Raw genomic sequence first — 18,481 nt, 5'->3', positions numbered from 1 at the left:
TTCAGATCATCATTTCTCAATTTCTATTTATAATTTCCCCCAAAACCTCTGGCCATGGTGGAGAGGAGATCAAAACTGGCTGCTATGGTTTCAAATAATCTGAAATAAAAGCAAAGAGAGCCTCGATTCCAAATATTTCTTATATGTTATATCTCCCCTCTTTTAGAAATACTGGAAGTACCCTATCAAACAATTCTTATGCACTATGAGAGGGGAGATCTAATATATGAGAAATATTTGGAATCAAGTCTCTCCTTGCTGTTATTTCAGATCATTTGAAACCATAGCAGCAAAGGGGTTTTGAGGAAATAGATAGTTTGTAATTCATATACAAAACTAAGAAGACTGATTGAAACATTTTACGGCTGTAAAAAAGTGCCAAAAATAGGCTCCGGATGATGGATGATCCCTTAATGTGTGACCTCAAAGGCAAATAGCCCACTACATAATTCAGGTCATCACCTTTCCAAAAAGCCTTCATTTGTTAAATTCTGATCAATAGTCGCTAAGATTTGGAACTTATAAAATTGCCAAAAACGGTGGTATATCTGTATATATATATACAGATATATATATATATCTGTACTGGTAGCCAAATTAAATATTGAAATGCTCATATCTTTGGTTCTATGAGACAAACCTATAAGTCTCCCCTTGCTGTTTTTACACACACACACCGAACGAGATCGGAGATACGCTGCTGTACAACTCATGCTCTACCAATCCAAGTTATGACAACAGGACCATTACCAACACCCTCAAAAGGCAAATCCCAATGGTTCAAAATTTGAGGGCACAGCTCAATGTATTGGACGACCCACGGTTACGGTCTTTGATGTGGTTTCAAGGGAGGGCTACATCATGCAACCTCACATCTTTGAAGTCGGCTTGAAAGTTAACACCAAAGTATAACTGGATGTGCTGAAGAGTGGTGATCGCCTGGTACAATCAGGTCAGGTGGCCGCTGGCAGACCCTGGGTGTGGCAGCAGGACTCAGGCTTGGCTTCAGAAGGAGTGCTGCAACTGTATCCTTCTCACTGCCTCCCTCCTCCGACTTGAACCTGCCGAATTACTTTGTTTGGTCATACGTCAAGAACATCACCAGCATGAACTTCCACAACACCAAAGCCAGCCTAATCACCGCCATCCATGAAGTATTCGCCAGGCTCCTGCCAGCACTTGGGGAAAAGGTATGCTTCCAGTTCCGGATCTGTACTGAGTCAGTGTATGAGGCTGAAGACTGTTATATTGAATAGATGTCAGCTCTACTACATAATCAAGTTACTTGAATGGACTTTTTAAATAAAAAAAAAAAATTTTTTTAAAAAAAGTTTTAAAATAGAGATATAGTGTTGTTTTCTTTAGGGTGACAATTTTATTGTTCTACTATATATATATATATATAGAGAGAGAGAGAATCATTTTCAGAGATGAACATTCTTCTAATGCTCAATAATGGTCATTGCTCCCTGCTCTCACCATTAAACTTGACCTTGTGTCACATTTGATCCTCATAGGGAGGCAGGTAAATAATATTTGGAGAGAGGGAGGGAGAGAGAAAAAATAAAGGAATATGGGGAGAGAAGAAAGGGGAAGGAAGAGGAGAGGGATATTATATATGTATTACAAATACTGACCCAATGGATCATAACTGGTTCAATCTAAGATTAGATGCATAGAATTCTATTTGCACAGAAATTGAAATAAATACTGACAACTTATTTTAAACTTTGTTATCAAATTAATCTTAAGATTTTTTTTTTATCAATAGCAAGTTTCAAATTAATTTTATTCCACATGGCTATCATTAGACATCCAAAAATAAATGTCTATCCAAAATTTAAACAAGTAAAATTCCACTAATTCCTCTGGTTGGAAAATTAAAAGAAAAATAAAGGGGAAGGGAGAAAGAAGTTTGAAGGACTTTCCCTACAATTAATTCGAGATAACAGAGCAATTTAGTGAGTCAGAGGTAAAACGGCTTGGACGGTAGGAGAGGTAGACGTAAAGGTAAACCGCCGAATGGGATGGGGGTAATTTAGACAACAAAAGTTTTAATCTTGCGAGACAAAGTCAAGAACGTGATTGAAATATAAAACCAAGTGAAATAAAGGATTTAAAAAAAAAAAAAAATGTTAACCTGGATTGTTTTAATAAATCTTTAATCGGATTCTTTTAATTTTTTTTCTCTCCTCTTTTTATCAAAAGAAAGGTTGCACAGGTTTTAATATCAAGAAGATCTTTAACTGACCAAGAAAGATTTTATGATAACAAAATTACTTATGAATTTAATAAATTAAAAAAAATATCCTAACAAAACATTACTACTTGGATGTAATCTAGTATATCTATAAACGTGAGAATGTGTGTGTGTGGACACTTCTCAACCTATATACTCAACAAATTTTCAATCTACATACTTTAAATATAGGGTATTCAGACATGTGAAAAACTTTCATCAGTTTTCATCTGAAAAAAAAAAAACGGCTGCTAAGGTGGCACAAATAGAAAATTGGTACGTGGGGGGCTGGGAGTCATCGAATTTTTATTTCTTATACACTCTTCCACGAGGTTTGAAAACGCGTTTTAAAGAGCTGGTCTAATGGCTATCGTACTCGACTCACCGTCTTTAGGTTTTCGTTTCGATTTCAGCTTGAGTATTTTTTTTTTTTTATTTACAAGACATGAACTGTTTAGAAAAAACATCAGTCGCATGTACATGTCTCTATTTCTTTGCGGTTTTTTTTTTTTTTTTTTACTTCACTATTTTTAAAGGAATTTAACGTTACATTTAATACCAGGCAATGCCGGGTACATCTTTTAGTAGACTATTATTTCAGATCATGTCTAACATGGGAAGCAACGTTAAGGATGGTCAATACTAAAATGGGTGACGATTTGGGAATTCCAGATGTTGTATGTGCTCTCCGCTTATCAGTTTTCAGTCATCTCCTTGCCACTGGACTCAAGCAGTTATGATTAAGAAGTGCATGTGCAATTACCTTTACAGGGGGTATCTATTGTCTCTTGAGACTGAACAGCCGCATCTAACATGGGCTTGTGGGGAGTTGAGATATTTGTCCACATTACATTTAAACTTATGCATATTAGTTCAGTTGGCAAAGAAGGAAATCAGAAATTTCAGTCTAGCAATCCGAGTGAAGAAACTATTAGAGTAAAAAGCTTTCCAACATCAAGAGACCTCAACAGTGAAAGGGTGGAATTTTGCTGCTTGTTGAGTTAGTTGGGAATATGTACATCGAGGGGGGCGCAAGTGCTACGGGTTCTTCACAACACATCCCATTAAAATACTTGTAGAAGAGGCACAGAGATGCAACACTGCGGCTATGGCAGAGGGGTTGGAGCTAAGAGTAAGAAACTAGATTCTTTTTTGGACCCTGTCTAAGTGAAGAAACTATTAGAGTAAAAAGCTTTCCAACATCAAGAGACCTCAACAGTGAAAGGGTGGAATTTTGCTGCTTGTTGAGTTAGTTGGGAATATGTACATCGAGGGGGGCGCAAGTGCTACGGGTTCTTCACAACACATCCCATTAAAATACTTGTAGAAGAGGCACAGAGATGCAACACTGCGGCTATGGCAGAGGGGTTGGAGCTAAGAGTAAGAAACTAGATTCTTTTTTGGACCCTGTCTAAGAGTGATAGACTAAAGGTAGATGCGACAACAATATTTCATGCGTGGACGAATTGTGGCTTTGTAGACGTATAAAATAATTTGGAGTGCGAGTAATTTTCGAGCCTGGTAGAGGAAGAATAATTTTGTGCGAATAACTTTCACCGCATTTAAATACACATTCTATGCACAAAACCTATACGCATACATTTATTTATAGCCTACACATTCATATCAACAAAGACAGATAGGTATATATTAGGGGTCTGGCAAGGCCACAGAGGAGACAACCGAAGCAGCAAAACCTACAAATGTAGGGGAGACAACCGAAGCAGCAAAACTGAAATTGTTTGCCTATATATATATATATATATATATATGGAGGGAAATTTGGGCGTATACAATAGAATAGTATTATAATCTTCAAAAAAACCTGCAAGTTTTTATGCATGTCCTATAGAACCAAAGATTTGAGCATTTCAATATTCAATTTGGCTACGAGTATAGATATATTCATATATAGATAAACCAACTGTTTTGGCAATTTTATAAGTTTATAATCTCGGTAACTATTGATTAGAATTTAACAAATGAAGACTCGTTGGAAAGTTAATGACCTGAATTGTGTAGTGGGCTATATGGCATTTGCCCTTCAAATCGCATATTGTTTAAAAAAAAATGGGGGATCACTTTCCTATATTAATTTAACATAAAATGAGGACTTTCTTTATGGCCACTTTTTTTTGTTATTTTTTTTTTTTTTCCTAGTGGTGGTGTTTATTATGGACTGATAGACCAACACAAAATCTACCTTAAAAACTTGTTTTCTATGGGTTTTTGGGTGTGCTTAAAATGAATATTGCATTTAAATTTTTCACAAACATGTATTTTTCCGAGTATAAACAAAAAGATGTGCGCACAACAATGGCCACCACTTATAACAAAGAATTACATTACTTAATACATGGAAAATATTTAATTGCAGAATAGAATATTTAAATGTGACATACATTTTCAGCACATTCGAAAACCTATAGAATCCAATTTTTTAAAAGGTAGGTTTTGTGTTGGTCTACCAGGCAACAATTATCAAATAAACATCCCCTCACAAAAAAGGAAAAAAAAAAAAAAAAACAGACGCCCCCCCCACACACACACACTAAAAGGTTGCTATAAAGTGGGTGATCAGTTTACATTAAATTAATATACAAAAGTGATCCCCCACTTTTTAAAACTATAATTTCTTCGTATATGGAAACTACTTTTTTTGGGGGGGGGGTAACTTATTTTTGTTTTCAGCACCCTCGAAAACCTGTAATAGTGGTAATTTTAAAAGATTTTTGTGGGTGGAAAGATACTGCACCTTTACCAATGTTTCAATCAGTCATTAGTTTTCCTAGTTTTGCATATGAAGGAGGGGAGACTAAAACTTGCTGCTATGGTTTCAAATTATCTGAAATAACAAAGGGAGACTTGATTCCAAATATTTCTCATAGGTAATATCTCCCCTCTTTGGTTTTCACATAAAATTTCAGTGTATAAAGATTACTTGATATTGGAGATATTCATGACCGTAACCTATTTCCAAAAGAGGGGAGATATAACATAAGAAATATTCGAAATCGAGTCTCCTTTTATTTCAGATCATATGAAATCATAGCAGCAAGTTTAAGTCTCCTCTTCATCAAGGCCAGAGGTTTTAGGGAAATTATATATATATTAAGTAAAACATGGGAGCAACATCACTCCCACTCATAATTTACTTCAAGTTGCTTTATCTATTTTAACACCCCTGGCAGTCAAAAATAGTGTCTAGTTGATACTGGGAAAAAAAAAAAAAAAATGAGCAATATTATTATAACTACCACTATTATTATCATTAGTAATATTATTATTATAAATATCACTATTGTTATTACTTTACTATATTTATCTATTAATATTTTTGTTTCAACTATTACTATTATGAGAACTATTAATAATATTTTTAACCGTTCAACACATTTGTTTCAGTTTCTAATCATGTATTATACATATTGAAATCAATAGCCTTTTTTTGCCAGTTGAAATGAACGCTAATGCGTTGCAAAAAATTTTCTAAATAAAAAAATACACCATTCTTCTTCCACAAACGGTAAAAATAATTCATGTGAACTTTTTCAAACATTGTTGCCAGAAATGAACACTGTCCAAAATACAAATTTCCAGTTTTTTGTTCAACATCTGTCATTTCGATACTTTTTTGTGAACAACAGCGGAAGACCGCTTGAAATATAAAAATAAAATATTGAATATAAAAACAACATCGTTTCCATGCTTCAAAAAAAAAAAAAAAAAAAAAAAAAAACCCTCATAACCTCAAAATTATATTAGTTTGGAGACAATTAACTGGAATTGGAAACATCAGAACTTTTAGGGGTATTGGAATCAGTCTCAGAAAAATGTGCATTTTCTGATGCCAAAAACGATTCCTTTAACTATCTTTTTTCGTTTTTAATTTTATTTTGAACAAAATAATCCACTGCTGGTAGTAATGATAAAATAAATATTTATTGATTTTAAACTTCCAACCAGTAAAACTAAAATCTATTGATCACACCCCCCCTACACACACACACACACACGTATTCATAAAAAATAATAACTAATATAGTTAGATATTCAGTGATTTATAAAGAATCGGAATCAGTAATCAGATCGGAATCTGAAAAACTATTGGAATCGACCCATCACTAATATATAATATAAATTTATGAGTATGTCTGTATACACAGACTAACATACACATTCACACATAGATAGGCAGCTGGTTTTGCAATGTGGCAAGACATGAAAGAAAACTTGTTTCTACCAGTATTTTGTTTGATTTTTGAGTGATTATTGAGAGCCCCCCCCGTCCCCCCCCCGGATAACTGTTTCATCAGCCATTTTTTCTGGAGCTAACACTCAACATTACTTGTGTTTAAAACTAAATAAACACTTTAAAATAAGTTAAACTGCAAAATACTTCTCCAGGTAGGTAGAAGAGTAACTTATCTACCCTTTAGTAATATTTACTTGTTTGGGCAATAATTTATTTCAACAACACATGCAACCATTTTTTTTTTTTTTTTTTCAACTTTTGTAATTGGTCTGAAGAAATCTGCATGCACTTAAAATATACTATTACCAAAAATTAATATTACATTTTTCTTTAAGTCTATTTACTTCTTTATTATTCTCATTATTATTGTTTGGGAGTTGGTAGTCAGTAACAAGGTCTCAAAGTGGCAAAACATAGAATTTTTCCATACCCTGGGACAAGATTATGAATGAGAAGGAGAAGTGTAGCAATTATGTTCCATTGTCTTGGAGTTTCACAGGCAATTCTAGGAAATAAACTTTGTTCATGGAATTTGTGTTTAGATTTTGGCACAGAGTGAGGAGAAACTGTTTATAGTGGTTGTAGTTAGACAAGTGCTTTTTGTGAAAGTTTGACAAGGGGGTGGGTGGCCATAGATTGAAGCTCTGACAAACACTTTTTAGAGAAGTAAAAACTTATTTTACCATCTAATTTATATACGTTTGTCGCGTGTACAAACACAAGTATCGGATGATCTGCAAAACAGAGAACCACTCTCTGAATGCTCACAGACACGAAAAAATATTAGTCGTTGAATTAACAAAGAGAGGAAGGGAGAAAGAAATACAAAGATAGCAAGAGATGAGAGGGAGGGAGTTCAGTTAATTATGTATTACGACTAATTAGAATTTCTTCGTTTTTACTTTTTTTTTTTTTTTAAATTATACCAGACCCAAGGTAAATTTTATAATAATTTAAGCATGTTTGTAATCAAAGAATTGAAGAATATAGAAACAGACGTTGATGAACTCCCATTTATATTATAATTTTCTCAGAAACTAATGGCCGATGTGGCTGAAATTTTGTATGCACTTTTGTTATGACAAAGTACAGCGAACTAAGTATTATAATATTCGTTTGATGTTCAGTTAGGGATTAATACGGATTAGTATTTAATACAACAAAAAAATTAGCACAAATTTAATTATATTCAACCATTAATTTGGCATAAAGCATTCATTTTAAATTAACGGATTATAACTTTTGCCAGTTTTAATAGGCTGAAAAGTTTTTTGTTTTTTTTTTACACACACACACACTTCCTTTTAATATATATATATATATATATATATTTTCAGTACTTAGTTCAGTGCTCAATATGTGAGTAGAGCTAGGTAATAAGGTAAAAAGTATATTTATGGCAATTAAGCTGCACAGAGACGTCCAGATTTCATCTTTTTATGGTGTCATCAGCTTAACAATTTTCTACAGGGATGAAACGCAAACATTTCTGTGTAGTTTAATTGCCATAAATATATTTTTATACCTTATTTACTATATATATATATATATATATATATATATATATATATATATGCACACAAATAAAGCAATAAATGGTAACTTTTGATTCCGTGCTGTACAAAAGCAGAATATTAATAAAATTCAAAAATAGATTTACCGGCATATTGATATCTTCTGGAGAAATTTGCCCCGAACGTAAGACGTTCAATTGGTTCCCTAGAAGTATACATAGATCTATGGTTTCTTTCGAGTATTTGTCTCTCATATCTGCACTCAGTCGTCGTAGATCACGCTTAACTAATCAAGTCAGAAAGACATTGGCATCATACTTCACGGTAAAATCCAACAAATCTTCGGAGTCATGATACGATTAAGAGAAGTTAAGATACATATCCACGTATACATACATACATATGTATATATATATATCTTTATTTATTTATATATATATATGTATGTATGTATATCTCCACAAAGACGGAAATCCACAAAAAAGCAGCTAAGAAACAACCATCACAGTCAGAAGGAGCGAGTGTAAGTAGCCGAATGAGCAAGCTAGCGGTCAGCACCCAAGATGGGCAGACAGGACGAACGTTGATTAGTTGCTGTGCGGAAAGAAGTATTAACTTAAGCCACACAGTTTATGAGTTATCTCCCCCTTCAGATTCCCTCCCTTCCTCTCTCCACACATGCACACACACCAGCCCGACCACTGCCATCTCTTCCTTCTCTAATTGATATTTCCCGTTCTTGTTAAATCACACTTTTAAGTTCGCCGTTAGGAGGTGAGCAAAACTTAAAAAAAAAAAAAAAAAAAAAAAAAAAAAGTGGAATGTCGCCTGCCACATGCTGCTATTAATCAGAAAGTAATTTCTTGACAGAGCAACGGCTGAACGACAGCAGAGGGCAACCCCAATTTATTCTGTCTAATGTTAAACAATGAACTTTCTGTTAAGCCACACAGAGAAGAGAAATATAGATGAAAAAATAAATAAAAGAAAATATGACTGGATCGAAAAGTATGAACATTAATTGTAAATTGATTGCACAATTGACTTCTCAACTAACAAACAAATACTTCCTATTTCTGCTTTGATTATTATAATAAAAGCAGGAAACATAACATCTATTATATAAAAGGCATTTGTATGTCCATTTAAAATTCAGAAACTACACAAGACACATCCAGAACCTTGATACATTCTTTTACAGCATCACCTCAAAGATATTTCTCCTGTAAATAATGATTTATCTATTATTTTATTTATTTTTTTTGTAGGTCAGTGGAGTGGGGAGGTACCAGGAACAATTAGAGATTGGTTTAAAACTAGGCACAGCAAAAAAAGTTTTTTTTTTTTTGTTTTTTTTAACAAATTAAAATCTATTGAAATCCTTTATTCTTAAGCAACGTTTTTCCAGAAAGATAAAAGTCTGAATTTTATTATATGAAAAGCAGAACAATATAAAACTTTTTCTATTTTTAATATAATTTTAAAAAAAAACACCATTTACTGTCATTTTTGTTTCAATGAATTTAAATATTTTTTAAAGTTTTTTTTAATCAATTCCCCCCCCCCCAAGATTTTAGGATGATTTGCAATAAGAATGTGCAAAATTATCATAACAAGAACCTGAATTTCAAATAATTCCATCTTTTATCTCACTTTATAGATTTCGTGTGGCGAAATTAAAAATTCCGAAATTTAATGATAGTTTGGGAGAAACTATGGTAGCCTTTAAAGGACTAAATGAAGTTTATTTAGTCCTGTAATTTTCGATGTACTTTTAACATTTGTTTCAACGATTAAGTGAAAAATCAACTTTTATATATTTTTTCATAAGTTGTTGCTTACATAATCCCCAGTTAAGCAACAATGAGGCTGGCCAGTACTAGATGGGTGACCATTTGGGGAATGCTAGGTACCGTATGTGTTGGAGACAACTCCTGCATTTAGTATTACACTTGGTTCTCTTGACCCTGTCTTGCCATCAGGAATAAGTGTTTCTGGATGAGAGAGTGTGGTAAATGTAAGTTCCCCACACTTTAAATGAAGTCAGGCACAAGTCACAGTAATAAGGAAAAAGGGGAGATAACAGCTGTTTGTAAATACAAACAACTGCTTGCAGGCCTTATGGTCTATCATAAGTGAGGAAATATCATGCAAGAACAAGTTGCCGAAAGAAATATTTTTAGCTAAACGTGCAATTTTTTTTTTTTTTTTACATAGGCATCACCACATTATCAAGGTCAAGAGGCCACTCAAGGATAAGAGTTAAAGAGTGTACAGTAGAAATTGGACAATATAATAATCATTAGTAATGAAAATTTGGTAAATTTGATAACTTATATGGAACGGCTCACCAAGAACTTATTTACGTTAGACTTGAAGACAACCATATTGTAGTCAGCCGGAAAGCAGAAGACAATTCTACAGGCGTGCAGTTCTAAGAAAGAAGCTTTGTTCATGGAATATACGTTTAGGTTTAGGCACAGATAAAGACTGGGGGGAATTATTGATAGTGTTTACAGCTAGACGAGCGTTTCTTGTGAAAGTTTGACGAGGGGGGACCATAGATTGAAGCTCAGTTGAACACTTTCCATGAAAATAACGATACATCAGAGACAAACTCGCAACATCTCTTCTGTGAGATAGAGGTTGCAAGGAAGAGAAAAGGACATCTCCTATGAGGCTACGAAGTCTATTTTGAACTCTATCAAGGCAGGCCAAGTCCTTTCTAGCAGCTCCTGGCCAGATGTGGCAACAGTATTCCATCCTTGGACATACCTGGCTCTTATATAGATAGAGAATAGAATCAGCAGTGAGATATCTACTGGATCGATAGAAAGATCCCACCATTTTTCCAGCGGCCTTGGCAACAGATTTGATGTACGTGTTCCATTTAAGATCAGGAGTAATGGTCAAGCCAAGAAGCTTGTCAAAACTTGAGGCCTCCTGAAGACGAGAGCCATTCATTTCAATTGAAGCCAGATGTGGATCAGAATGTTGATGATGTAAAGAGAGAAGCTTGGTTTTAGATGCATTAAAAGTAACCAGCCACTCCTTACCCCATTGTACTACGTGCTTAAGATCAGAGGAGAGAGAATTGGAGAGAACTTGGTTGTTTACTGTCTTAGATGTGCTACAATAAATGGTAGTGTCGTCAGCATAGATCTCTACAAATGATGTAAGGATGTGATTTGGAAGATCATTAATGTAGATCAGGAAAAGAGTTGGGCCCAGGATGGACCCCTGAGGGACACCGGCATTAATACTGTGAGCTTCTGATTTTTGCCCCTCAACTACTACTCTTATGAACCTATCAGAAAGAAATGACTTAATAATTGAGAAGACATTTCCAGCTATACCATAGCTAGAGATCTTATGAAGTAAACCTTTATGCTATACCCTATCAAAGGCCTTAGATATGTCAAGAGCAATTGCCCTAGAAAGGTTGCCTCCATCGAGGGATTTGCTAATCCTATGAGATATAACTGTAAGCACATCTGCTGTAGATCTAGCAGAACGGAAACCATATTGAGTATCACTAAGAAGGTTATTTTTGTTGAGATGGTTGATTACTTCTGTATTTAACACAGATTCTAGCAACTTACTCATGACGCACAGGAGACTTATTGGCCTGTACTGAGAGGGGGGTGAGCAATCACCTGAATTCTTAAATACAGGGCATACTGATGAAATTTTCCAGGGAGATGGGAAACTATTCTCCTTAAGACAACGTTTAAACAGTTTTGTAAGTATGGGTGCTAGTTCAGGTTGAAGTTTTTTGAGTACTATGATTGGAATACTGTCAGGGCCAGTTGCTTTACTGGAATCAAGGTTTTTGATTAGCTTGGCAACATCACGTACAGATATACGTATATCACATAGCGTGTTTTCTGATACAGGAGGAAATATTGGGGGTTGGCGGCCTTGATCGCAAAGTGTAGAATTAGCTGCAAAGTTCTTGGCAAAGAGTTTGGCTTTGTCTGATGCTGACGAGATTACCTCAGGTCCATTGATAATAGTTGGGATGGAGCACACGCTTCTGTTCAGGATTTTGTTTGCTATTTGCCAAAACTGGTGGGAACCAAGCCGCTGCTCAGCTACTTTGGACTGAACAGATTGAGCATACAACTCTGTTGCATTCTTTATTACTTTCTTACAATGGTTGCTGGCAGTCCTGAAAGCGGCTTTAGTTTTCATACATCTATTACGTTGGAAACAGTGGAAAAAGTGATTTCTGTGCGCAATGGCAGCAGCACATTCTGAAGAGAACCATGGCTGGCTGTTAGGTTTTTGCTGAAACTTTTTCGAGGGTATGAAACGGTCAATACCTACAATTAACCATTCCGTCAGGTCTAATACTATAGAGGACATCCTTTTTAAACATGGAATGCAGAGGTAGATCAGATATAAATGTATGGAAGCTATCCCAGTCAGCCTTAGTGTATCGATATACTGTACGATGGAGAGGTACGTCTGGGGACTTATTACATTTCATTTTTATCTTAATTGATACAACTATTTATTGTTTCTTATTTAATAGTTTATTCTCACTAAAAGAAAATTTATTTATTTTTCAGAGATTTAAAAGTAGTGTTTTTCATAAAAATAACGAAAATATAAATTTTTTTCTTTTGCTAATCTGAAAGAATAATTATTATTAACATATTCAATGAATTTTACACTTACGAACACAAAAAATAAATTAAACAAATTAAAAATTTGGTTGGTTGGTCGGTTGTTTTACGGCATATCAACCTTTTTAAGGTTTTTTAATGCCGAATCTAATTATTTTGAGGAACGATTTTTAATGGAGTATATTTGTTTTTTGAGTTGGATTCTATTTAACCCATAGTTGGGACCCTAACAGGTACTACCACTCTGGGTCAGAGTGGACCTGGGAGCAATGGCAATTAAAGGGTGGCTCCACACTCCTCAAGGCCCGCAAGGTGGGGCCTCACAATCGGATATAGTTTAAGGTCATATGACGGACTCCAAAATTTGGATTTTTAACCTTAAAATATGATAAGTGTTTTTTGGGGTTTTTTTTTTTTGTTTTTATCTACAATCCTCACCCTCCTTACAATATATTTTGTTCAGTTTCGGCTGATTATTTTAAGCATATTTGTAACCACAAATAAAGAGGGGGGGGGGTTGTAGGAAAAAAACAAAAAAAAAAAAAAAAACAAATATCAATTATAAAAAAAGAAGTACACCATTATAAAATTCATTCTCCATTTAATAATCGGTGAAAATTTCGTATGGATTGGATAATTACTTGATTTTTGGTAGATTTTTAAAAGAGAGACTCCGTCAAAAAATACTTACTCCCTTCTTTCGTTTTGAGCGTGCCTAGCTAAAGCTATCTAAATTGCACTTTCTTGGCCTTCGGGATAGGATCGAAATGTAGTTTCTATTCTGTTAGGAGGAAACACTTTTAAGGGGGAGAGAATAGGATGAGAGAGGATAGTGTAATTATCGTTGATTATAATTTCAATGTAAAGGGGGGGGGGTCCGTAACAATATTTTATGTGATCTAGCTATTTAGTTTAGAGAACAGTGAAATATTCTAGTCAACCACTTGACCAGAAAATCCCATCTGTAAGATGCATTTTTTTTTTTTTTTGGCACCGGAACCACATTTCAAGAGTTGGAGATGATTGGATTAAAACTTATGAAAAGAGTTTGGATTGTTATCATTCAAATATTTATCAGCTAATAAATTTTTTAAATTCCAACATTTTGTTTTCAATTAATTTTAGGTTCATATTCTTTCAATTCTTCAAAATATTGTTCTTATCTTGAGTGTTATCACGACGTGCGAGTCGATGTAATATCCAACCTTTTTCACATCTACTTTGTCAAACTCTGGAGTCTTTCTGTCGAGTTCAAAAATCTTTTACAAAGTACTTCATCCATTACACCACGGATTCTTGCATACATGGCATAATCTCGGTTGGTTTCAATAAAAAAACGGGGCAATGTTGGCAGCTGGTTTGGCTGCCCCATACCCAGCATTACAATCTTTAAAGGAAGAAAAAAAAAAAAAAAAAAAAAGCATAATGGATAAAGTACTTGGTTATTCAGTTGTAAGTTACACTCTTCTAGAGGTTGAAGGTTCAATCCTCAGTGCAGGCTGAGGCGTTTTCTCCGTCTCTTAGCAAAAAAAAAAAAAAAAAAAAAAATTTCAGTCATCTGCACAGAAATCTCCCCACTGATTTCCTTGTCATTTTTCTTTTTATACATTTTCTATTTTGCCACATTTGTACAATCTCTTCCACGGCCCTCAAGTATATTTTGACACTGTCACCATGTTCATTTTTCATCTCCCTATCGGTAAGTCTACTTTTCAGCGGTAAGTCTGGCTTTTTTTCACGAACAGCACTCAAAATATAACTGAATTGCTGAGGACTTCTACCTAGTCATGGCGGATAGAACAAGAGCATGCTATCCCCTGTAGATTCATTAAAGTGTTCAGCATTCAAAATTCTATGTAGATTCCCGAGTTTGACAGAAAGATTTCTCAATTCGACAACATACACCTAAAGATTACATCGACCAAAATATTGCGAAAATAACACTCAAGATAGTCCAAATACAAAAAAATTAAGAAATGTAATTCTAGGATATTCCTTATCGTCGGTGTGAATAAATTGAATGGCTGAAATATGTAAAGAAACAAAGGTGCGCATTTATTCTCTGTTCAAAACCATTTGCGTTTGGCGAACAAAGTTCATTTTGTTAAAGAAAAGAAAAAAAAGAAACGTCAAGCGCTGACATCATCAGCATGGTCAACAGCAATTGGTTGATTGTTAGGTCAACAGTACTAGCTCAATTGAAAAACACGAAAAATGTTTGTTTCCAATGTAATTGCCGTGATAAACACTGATTAACTGATCGCCTTTAACAGTTGTTCCTTCTACATGAAAAAAAAAAATTCTGGGTTCTTATTTAGAATTTAACTTGATTAAAAAAAACAAATGCAGAAACATCTTTATGGTGTACGTACCTGTCACCGAACAAAGATGTCATACTCCAAAAATCATGTAAATTGATCACGTAGTGTTTTTTTTTTTTTTACTAAGAAAATCAAATTTTACAATTTTTAGCACATAATTATATAAATGCAAACAATATCTAGTCGAATTGACTTGTTGCCCTTGAATTTTAACACAATTTAAAACAACATGGTGGCTCTCCCTTCATAAAATTTGATTTTCTTAGTTCCAAAATAAAATAATAAAAAAAAATTCTTGATCAATTTATATGATTTTTGGAATATGACATCTTCATTCTGTTGTTGTGTAGCAGGGGACTCATTAATACGTACTGGGAGATATGATGCAACAGGTCTTAACACATATAGAGGAGAGGTGATACTTCACTTATGATGGAGGAGGCACATTAAGGGGGTTATACAAGAGTTTGTTTATAGATGAATATACCAAACACATTTACCTTTAAGGGGCGACCACTCTCCAACTGATTCTATCACCGTGTAGGATTTGCTCCAATTATCTGATCCTCTAACTTTGAACCCTCGATTCATATATTGAAAAATCTTTGTTTATGACGTCAAAAGCGTGGTTCCCAACACGACTAACTTTCACATGGATTTACATATGTCTGTCCAAACACTTTTGGCAACAAAGAATTCTCACTTCTAGTTGTTTAATATCTAACCCATTTTTAAACAATATTTTTAAACTCCCATTATCCATTCTTTTAATTGACATATTTAATATCCAGTTATTATAAAAGAATGGACAATCACTTTTTTCCGACATAAATAATATTTAGCTATTTCTAAAACAATTAACAATGGACTGCATTCCTAGGATTTCAATTATCCATTTGCCTACAGGGTTCGATTCTAGCCTTTTCCTAATATCATTTTCACTTATCTAGTCTGTCCTCTTACTTACAGGAGAAGGGGGCAGCCCTTCTTATCTAACACTGACAGATATCATTAAGATTTTTCACAATTTTTTTTTTATTAAATCATTCTAAAAAGGAACCAAATTCTATTCAATTTCGATACTATTCAAGTCTATGAATTCACCTGAAAAAATATTTCAACTTCATCTCTCCACTTATAAAATAAATAAAATAAAATGCTTTTTATCTTAATTTTGTTCATGATCCTTTCCAACTTTCGCATCATAGTCTTCATTTCTGGCAAGAACTGATTACTATAATCATTTATTTACTGAGCTCTTTGGGTAGAGCACTGTCGTAAATAATCTCATCCACTACTTAATTGGCTGAAAAATGCGACGCTCACTGTTTGTTTATAAACAAACGGTTAGAGCACTTTAAAAGTGGTGAACAAATGTTTGTTAAATAGACATTTGGCGAGATAATTTATGGGCACCGCTCCCGTGGGTCAATCGGTAGAACTGCTGACTCAACGCGATGGTTCTAGGTTCAATCCTCGGCTTGGGAGAGGTGTTAGTCTAGCGGCACTGATGAGTTGTGATACGAAATAGGACTGTATGTCGAGGACTACAAATATATATATATATAAATAAAGGAAATCTTGAAATAAAGACAAAATGTTGAACATATACAAGGTACCCTCAATAGTTCCCAGACACTTATTGATGACACATACAGTAATCTCCACCAGCTGCAATGCACTTGTACCATTCCAACAACTTTTGGAAAGCCCCAGTGAGTGTGTCAATGAGCTTTGTCACAGCCTCTTTCGTCTCAATTGTCTTATAACAGCCTCTAAGGTTTTCCTTGAGCTTAGGGAATAACCAAAGTCACAGGAAACAAGGTCTGAAGTATAGGGAGAGCCAGGAATTGTCGATGCACATCTTGCCATCATGACGTCTTTCTGATCTTCTGAGCACCCTTGGGACAAATCTTCCGCATCTTCAATTCCTCATGAATAATTGTGTGTACAGTTCTCTCACCGCACTTATTGTCTCTACATACACACAACTGTCCTTATCCATGAAATTATTTGGCCAATCAACTCTGGTGTTCCGACTTCCTTATTCCTCCCACACCTCTTATCCCTCAGAGACTCACTGCCTTTATTGAATCTCTTATGCCACTCAAAAACTGATGCTCGATTCATGCAAGATGGTTCAAAAGCAGTTTGAAGCATTTCATACGTTTCTTTTTTTCCAAGTTTAAAAACAGAATTTTATTGCATATCGTTCTTCTAATGTGTCCTCACATCCAGATTGCATTTTTGAAATTCACCAGCTATGACAATCAGGCTTTAGTACAGTGTAATCCAATTCCTGCTGTAGCTGTTCATGTGAACCTGCTGGAAACTTATTTAAGGCACCTTGTAACTTGGTTTCTCACGCTCACACACAAAAACATCTGGCCTTAGTGGAAGGGAAACTATAACTTGCTGCTATAGTTTCCAATAATCTGAAATAATAGTAAGGGGAGACTTAATTCCAAATATTTCTAATATGTCATATCTCCCCTCTTTTGGAAATAGGGTAAGATTATATCTCCAGTATCAAATAATTTTTATACACTGTGAAATTAACTTTATGCATGAAAACCAAATAGGGAAGATATAACATATGAGAAATATTTGGAATCAAGTCTCTCCTTGCTGTTATTTCAGACCATTTGAAAACATAGCCAATTTTAGTCTCCCCTCCAAGGCTAGAGCTTTTGGGAAAATATCAGATATTTTTTTTAATTCATATGCAAAGCTAGGAAAACAAATGATTGATTGAAACATTTTATAGCTGTAAAAAGTGCCAAAAATAGGCTCTGGATGATCCCCTTAATGTGCAACCTTAATGGCACAGTCCACTACACAATTCAGGTCATTACCTTTCCAATGAGTCTTCATTTGTTAAATTCTGATCAATAGTCGCTGAGATTTGGAACTCATAAAATTGCCAAAAAAGGTGGTATGTATGGATATATCTGTACTGATAGCCAAATTGAATATTGAAATGCTAATATCTTCGGTTCTCCAGGACGAAACTACATAAAAATTTGCAGGCTTTTTGAAGATTATAATACTATTCTATGGTTAAAATTTTATGCCAATTGGTAAAAAAGAACCTATATTTTCAAACCAATAAAATGTGCCCAAATTTGCCTATATATACATATATATATATATATATATATATATATATACACACACACACACACTGCTGCAGTTGAGCACTTTCAAACATTGGATCGTAATCTGTAAATATGGAAAAAATTAACCTTTCACATCTAAAGAATAAACCCATCATTTAATCACTCTTAATCACTTAAGAATATACCCATCACAAAAGTCTAACTACTTAATCACTCTTATAATGAAAACAGAGGAATTACTGAAGAGAATGAAATGGAAAGCTTATTTTTATTTAAATGGACCACCGAATGAAAACAACAAAAAACTTTTTCAGATTTAAGAGCCAAGAAAGAGACCCATTTATTGAACAACTGGAGAATTTCGAAAACAATTTAATGAACATGATTAACAAAATAACTTTA

General features: G+C 34.3%; 1 protein-coding gene across 18 annotated transcripts in view; it reads right to left on the bottom strand.

Moving 5' to 3' along the window:
• LOC145256327 (uncharacterized) overlaps window positions 1-18,481 on the bottom strand; it is a 288,407-nt gene that overhangs the window by 178,408 nt on the left and 91,518 nt on the right. For 3 of the 18 annotated variants that reach the window (XM_080115084.1, XM_080115091.1, XM_080115097.1), the window contains exon 1: window positions 8,155-8,373. The exons of 10 other annotated variants lie outside the window; for them this stretch is intronic. In XM_080115084.1, coding sequence (XP_079971210.1) covers window positions 8,155-8,262 — 108 coding nt within the window. In that variant the 5' untranslated portion in view covers window positions 8,263-8,373. Of the gene's footprint in view, window positions 1-8,154; window positions 8,376-18,481 lie in introns of those variants that run through there. 5 more of the 18 variants (XM_080115085.1, XM_080115096.1, XM_080115087.1 and 2 more) reach the window with 4 other exon arrangements.

Source organism: Euprymna scolopes, chromosome 32 (assembly GCF_053919585.1).
Source record: "Euprymna scolopes isolate OS-2025 chromosome 32, ASM5391958v1, whole genome shotgun sequence".
In the NCBI taxonomy this organism is placed as follows: domain Eukaryota; kingdom Metazoa; phylum Mollusca; class Cephalopoda; order Sepiida; family Sepiolidae; genus Euprymna; species Euprymna scolopes.
The sequence above is the reverse complement of the archived record's forward strand: the minus strand, read 5'-3'. Positions and strand labels throughout refer to the sequence as shown.